The following is a 6,274-nucleotide window of genomic DNA, read 5'->3' as shown; positions in this document are numbered from 1 at the left end:
ACACCGTCGTGGCGACAGAATCGGACAGAGAAGACGAGGCGGTGGCGGGGCCGCGGCTGAAAAAGGCTAGGAGGGGAGGCCGGGCCCCGCGCCCGTCAGACGATCATCGGAAGGCGAACAAGAGGAAGAACTCAGAGGAGAGGGGAGCCTCCTCCGGAGTGAGGATGAGGACCTTGCGCGAACGAAGAGGCCCTGAGCGGTGACGTCGTGTGAGAGTGCGTGTCGTGTGCATGTCTGGTGTTCATTATAGCTCCGAGTAGAGGGGGCGGTCTGCTGCTAGGGGAAACCTGGAGCGCGGAGCCAACCCTCGGAGACCCGTGTTTACTTTACGGCCCTTTCCCTGCGAACGCGCACCCCCGGGGCTAGGGCTCTCTAGCCCGTAACCCGATGCCAATCATCCGGCCCGCTGGGTGCGCTTCTGAGCTCCCCGGCCCTGGGTGTGCGGTTAATGACTGCACTCCAAGTGCTCCAAGTGCTCCAAGAAGAAGCGCGATAAGAGCGACTCCGACATGGCAGGCCGCTCATCAGCGCCAGGCTGACGGTGGTCTTTCCGACATGCTGCCGCGTGGCCGCGACGAAGATGGTTGGCTTTGGCACGGCGAGGCGAGAGCGGCACGGCGATGCGAGAGAACCAGGCAGCGCCTGTGGGTAAATCTTCGCGGCTCTTTCGGTACGCTCTTTCGGCCCACTGAGCTACACAGAGAAAAAAGAAGACGCACGTGCCGTTGTCGGACCTTGCTTGAGAGCCATGGTTTGATGTCGAAGTGTTCTCGGATCGAGTCGGACACACCTCTCGTTTCGTCTCTCACCCACAGTCACTGCGCTGGGGCCTCGACCCGGCGGCGGGAAGGCTCGCCGGACCGAAAGTTCGGCGGCGAACCTCTTCTCCATCGCCTCGTGTCTCTCTCTAGGAGGTATCCCTGCCCGCCTCCCTGCGGGCGCGGAAGAGCGCCGCCTGCTCGGCAGTGGCGAAAAAGCCGAGGCTGGCCACCTTGCCGCCAACCGACTCCTTCAGCTCGTACCTCTTGCTGCCTTTCCTCTTCGGGCAGTAGTACACGCCTTTGTAGCCGCTGTTGCTGCTGCTGCTCGTTGCCAGACTCAGACCCTCCCTCCCCGCCTGCCGAACTGCGTCGGCGCCAGCGGCAGAGGAAGGTGCGGGCGGCGGCGGCGGTGGCGGCGGCGCGGTGAGATCGCTGGTGTCCCTGCCCGCCTCCCTGCGGGCGTAGAAGAGCGCAGCCTGCTCGGCGGTGGCGAACCAGCCGAGGAAGACACTCTTGCCTCCAACCGTCGCCATCAGCTGGTACTTCTTGCTGCCTTTCCTCTTCGGGCAGTAGGTCACGCCTTTGTAGCCGCTGTTGCTCCCGCCCGTGGCAAGGGAGAGCCCCTCCCTGTCTGCCTGCCGAACTGCCTCGGCGCCTGCAGCGGTGATGGTGCGCACGGCGGCCTGCGCGGCCGGCGCGGCCGGCGGCGCGCCACCGCCGCCCGCCTCGTCGGCGGAGGGGCCGCCGAGGCGCGCCCGCCCGCTCGAGCCGAAAGGCGGCGCCTCGTCCTCCCCCCCCCCCCCTCCCTCCCTCTGCTCCCCCTCGCATCGCCGCCGCTTTGCTCGGCGGAGGCCCTCCGCCGCTGCCTCGAGCACGGCCCCCCCAACCCACGCGGTGGCCGTCCCGAGGAACGTGAGCCAGGACGCACTGCCCGCAGAGGGCGCCGCCGCACCGCCTGCCGGCGGCGAGGCAGCCTCCGCAGGCAGCGGCGCGAGCTCGGCCGGCGTCGCTGGCGCGGCCGTCGCCGCCGCCGCCTCCACAGCCGGCACCTGGCGGGCGAAGGGCGAAGAGCGTGAGAAGAGAGACAGCCGCGCGCGACTCAGAATCTGCGGTGTGGTTTGCGCACCTGCACCGGCACTGGCGGTGCCTGCTGGCCGCCGGGGCCTGCAGCGAGCGGCGGCGCGGGCGCCGGAAGCAGCCGCAGCTGTGACTGCAGGCACTCGCGCGTGCAGCTCTGGCACGGCGAAGCTGGCGTCGTCGCCATGTCGACCGGCCGCAGCGGCCGCTCTCCTCGCGGCGCGCCGGACCAGTCGAGCGCGTCGTGCCGTAGGCGGCCAAGCTTGCGCTTCGTGTCGGCCTGGCGGGCCGCCTTCTCAAAGCACGTCAGGCAGACGGCGGTCCCGTATGCGACGTCGCAGCGCGGGCAGGCGTGCGTCGCCCCGCCAAGGCACATCCAGCACTCAAGTCCGTTGTGAGACGCCATCGTTTGGCGGGAGCGTCTTTTCTTTTTTCTTTTTTCGAATACGGGGTTACGCCCACTCAGGATGTGTGGCAGCCCGCTGGCTGTGTGTCTTGTGAGCTTGTTTGTGTCTGTGTGTCGCTCGTGCGTGTCGTCATCATCTGTCTTGCGTCCACCCATACCGCGTTGGTGTCCAGTCCGAGCCTGACTGTTCTTCACCTTACTACATATGTATGTTGGTAGTGGCGCGATTGTGCGTCAGGCGAAAGGCGAGCGCCGGCGGAAGGTGGCACGCCGAGCGTGTCAGCCAAGGGAGGCGATTGCTCGTCAGGCAAAGTTGTTGATGGCCGACGACGTCGCCTTCGCTTCGGCTTGCGATGCCGAATCCGCTCCTGTTCGTCGGCAAGGGCGCGGCGCTGACGGCGGCGGCCCGAGCGGCTGATAAGGCGAACGAAGGCGGCGGAGCATTCCAGCGGCTGGGCGAGGGCCGCGGCGCGGCAATCCGGCTCGCGTGGCCGGCGGAGGCGCTGCACACCGTGCCGCACGAGAGGCGGGCGGCGGCGGGCGACGCGGACGACCCGTTCGCGCACGGCCGTCCGATCACCAAGAGGGCGAGGCGCGCGGCGGGCGAGCTGCGCGCCGTGCAGCACCAGGAACGTGCGGAGGCGCCCAGAGAGGCGGAGCTGGCGGCGGCAGAGGAGCGGACGGCGGAGCAGGCGGCGCTGCTGGCGCCGCTCGCGGCGACGGACACCACGGCGCGCCTGGCGAAGCGGAGGCGGAGCGCCCTCGTGGCGGCGGTGCTGCATCAACCCATTGCGGAGCCGGCGGGCCGGGCGGCTCAGATGCTCGCGCCGCTCGGCGAGCACTTGAAGAGGCAGTGCGACGAGGTGGCGAAGCGGTGGGACGACTTCCAGACGGAGATGGAGAGAGGGAGAGAGGGAGAGGGAGGGAGGGAGAGAGAGAGAGAGAGGGGGGGAGGGAGGGAGAGAGAGAGAGAGAGCGAGAGAGAGAGAGAGAGAGAGAGAGAGAGAGAGAGAGAGAGAGAGAGAGAGCGAGAGAGATTTTGTCATTAGGGACTAAGGAGCGCCGCCTCCTACCTACCTGCGGCGAATGGGAGAGTTCTCTCTCTCTCTTCGGCGAATGGTGACCGTGCGTCAGCCTTGAAGAATTTAACGCTAGGTTTCTTTTTTCTCGCGATGTTTCCCCGCCGGTTGGAGAAAAGAAAGAAAGAAAGAAAACGGACAACCCAAGGGCAGGAAAAAGAAAGAAAGAAAGAAAACAGACAACCCAAGGGAGGGATGGGAGGAGATAGGCGCATCAAAAATTCTTTTCCTCGCGATGTCTGTTTCGCCGCGCCGCCGCTCGCGCCGCCTCGCCACCGCCGCCACTGCCGCTCCCTCGCCAGACACGCCGCCGCCCGCCCACCTCCTCGACCTCCCCACGGAGCTCCTTGCGCGCGTCTTCTCTCGCTTCGACAGCCCCGCCGACATCGCTCGCGTCGCGGCCGTCTCGCATCTCTTCCACGCCTCGCTTGCGGTGGAGGGCATCGGCTTGTGGGCGCGAGAGCGTGGCTTCGAGCTTCCGGCGCTGCCAGAGGGCGAGGGCTGCGCCGTGCGGTGGCTGTGCTACTCTGCCTTGCTGCGTGAGTCCAACCCGCCGGCGAGGCGTGCAGCAGGCATGCACCACAGCCTCTTCATTGACGGCGAGGGGCGGCTCTCGTCGTGCGGCAAGGCTCAGTTTTGGACCCCAGCCCTTCTCGGTCACGGCGAGGGCGTGACGCAGCTCAACACGCCGACCCGACTCCCTTCTACTTCGCTGGGCGGCGAGCGCGCCGTGAGCGTGGCAGCTGGCGCCGGGCACAGCCTCGCCCTCGCCGCTGACGGAGCTGTCTGGAGCTGGGGTCATGGAGGCTTTGGCCGGTTGGGCCACGGCGACGAGCAAGACCAGCTGCTGCCGAAGAAGGTCGAGGCCTTGGCGGGGCAGCGCGTCGTCGCTGTGTCGGCTGGAGCCAGCCACAACCTCGCGCTCACTGCCGACGGTGCCGTCTGGAGCTGGGGTGGGGGAACCTACGGCAAGCTGGGCCACGGCAACCAGCAGCACCAGCTGCTGCCGAAGAAGATCGAGGCCTTGGCTGGGCGGCGCGTGATCGCTGTGTCGGCTGGATCCGAGCACAGCCTCGCTTTCACCACCGACGGCGCCGTCTGGAGCTGGGGCGATGGAGGCGAAGGCTTGCTGGGCCACGGCGACCAGCAGCGCCAGCTGCTGCCCAAGAAGATCGAGGCCTTGGCTGGCCAGCGCGTCGTCGCCGTGTCGGCGGGAGGCATCCACAGCCTCGCCATCACCGCCGACGGCAGCGTCTGGAGCTGGGGCAATGGAACCTTTGGCAGGCTGGGCCACGGCGACGAGCAGTGGCAGCCGCTGCCAAAGAAGATCGAGGCCTTTGCTGGGCGGCGCGTCGTCGCTGTGTCGGCGGGAGTCCACAGCCTCGCCACTACTGCCGATGGCGCTGTCTTTGCCTTGGGCCAGCGCGAGTACGGCAGCCTAGGCCACGGGGAGGACCTGTCGAACCAGCTGCTGCCCAGGAAGGTCGAGCTGTGGGCTGAAGGGCAGCGGGAGTAGATGAGCTCGCCGGCGCCGCCGCCCTCCATGGAGCCTTCGCTGTCGCCGCCGTCGGAGTTGGAATCGCCGTCGCCACGGCCGCCCTCCGCGACAATTTTGCCGTCGTCAGTATCGCTAATCGCCGCCGCCTCCCTGGGATCCCTCTGCGCGCGCGGCAGCTCGACACCAAGTCGCCGCCGGCGCACAGCTGCGGCAAGAAAAACCGGTATGGACTAGGTCCAGCCCTGGGTGGCGCAGGTTGTGACATTTGGCGATTCCGCGACTTACTGGGCCCCTGAGCCGCTACCCGTGTGCGATTTTTTGTGGCCCGGGCATGATACTGATAGTAAACGGGTCAGAACCGGCCAAACACAGGCTACAGCCCCACACACGCGCCCGCCATAGCTCCTGGAGAGCATGCGCGAGTGACGCGCTACAAGCCGCGAGAGTGGCATCAGAGGCAGGAACGACGTGCTCTTGCTGCACCTCGCAGCTGCACCGAGTGTGCTCGCAGTGTATGCCACGGCCACCGCCTGCGGCATTGCTCTCGTGCAGCTAGGCGACGCAGGTCCATCAGCAGGGCTCATCCAATGCGAGCGCACATTGTGCGTAGCCGCAGGCAGGTGGCAGTGCACGGCCGCACACCGGCTGTGGCGGCTCGTATGCCCCCGGCAGTGCTGCTAGTCATTAACTTGCGTATTAGGGCCGCAGCAGACTGCTGCTGTGGCAGCAGCAGCAGCAGCCTGCTGCCTGATTCAGTCAAGCCAGCGGCGCAGCGAGGCGCGCAGAATTTGCGTGGTTTTGTTCCTCCTGAGGCTGAGCGCATTCGAGCCCTTCGACCGGAGTTGGATGGTACCACGCGTCTCACTGAGACGCGGGGTACTGGCCATGGCCGGACTACGGAGCGTGAGGTGGCGAGCGGAGCGAGCGACAAAACAACGAGAAAAACACGGATCTGACGATTGTCACAGAACGTCAGATCTTGCGCCACCCAGGGCTGGACCCAGTCTATGTCTTAACCCTTCCCTAACCGCGAATCCTGCGCGATATTCGGGCCTCCGCACTCCGGCTCCGCCCTCCGGGCGCACATAAACTTCCCGTGAGGACACCGCACAGTCTCGTCAAGCTCAAGGCAAAACCAGGGGGGGAGACAAGCCCACGGAGCGCGGGACAGGCGACAGGGGACACACGCCGGACCCCCCGCCATGCGCATGCCGACGATGGCTTTTTGGCTTTTTTTTCAAACCATCCACAATGAAAGCTATCAACCCATCCACAATGAAAGCTATCCCCGCCGCGGTAGCTACTGAGGTGCCGCAGCACACCGTCTCGGCACTCCACACCAGAGTCGCAAGCGCCGCGGGGCGGCTGCGCGCGCCTACTGTGCCGGCGGCCGCGGCGGCGGAGGCTGCTGGTAGTACTGCTGGTAGGCGGCCTGCTGCTGGTAGTACTGTGC

At 66.7% G+C, this 6,274-nt stretch overlaps 2 protein-coding genes across 2 annotated transcripts; one reads left to right on the top strand and one right to left on the bottom strand.

The window, feature by feature from the left end:
* Window positions 1-907: 907 nt before the first annotated feature.
* EMIHUDRAFT_122765 (hypothetical protein) lies at window positions 908-2,244 on the bottom strand (the record flags this gene model as incomplete). Its single annotated transcript, XM_005786887.1, has 2 exons — window positions 908-1,810; window positions 1,888-2,244. 2 exons carry the CDS (start codon window positions 2,242-2,244, stop codon window positions 908-910), a joined length of 1,260 nt encoding a protein of 419 aa, XP_005786944.1.
* Window positions 2,245-2,597: 353 nt separating this feature from the next.
* EMIHUDRAFT_252871 (hypothetical protein) lies at window positions 2,598-5,632 on the top strand (the record flags this gene model as incomplete). Its single annotated transcript, XM_005786886.1, has 4 exons — window positions 2,598-3,107; window positions 4,998-5,044; window positions 5,283-5,423; window positions 5,578-5,632. The coding sequence occupies 4 exons, from the start codon at window positions 2,598-2,600 to the stop codon at window positions 5,630-5,632; spliced, it is 753 nt and encodes a 250-aa protein (XP_005786943.1).
* Between the last annotated feature and the right edge of the window lie 642 nt (window positions 5,633-6,274).

Source organism: Emiliania huxleyi (assembly GCF_000372725.1).
Source record: "Emiliania huxleyi CCMP1516 chromosome Unknown EMIHUscaffold_1480, whole genome shotgun sequence".
NCBI classification, from domain to species: Eukaryota; Haptophyta; order Isochrysidales; family Noelaerhabdaceae; genus Emiliania; species Emiliania huxleyi.
Note: the sequence above shows the minus strand (reverse complement) of the source record. Positions and strands in the feature narration are given on the sequence as shown.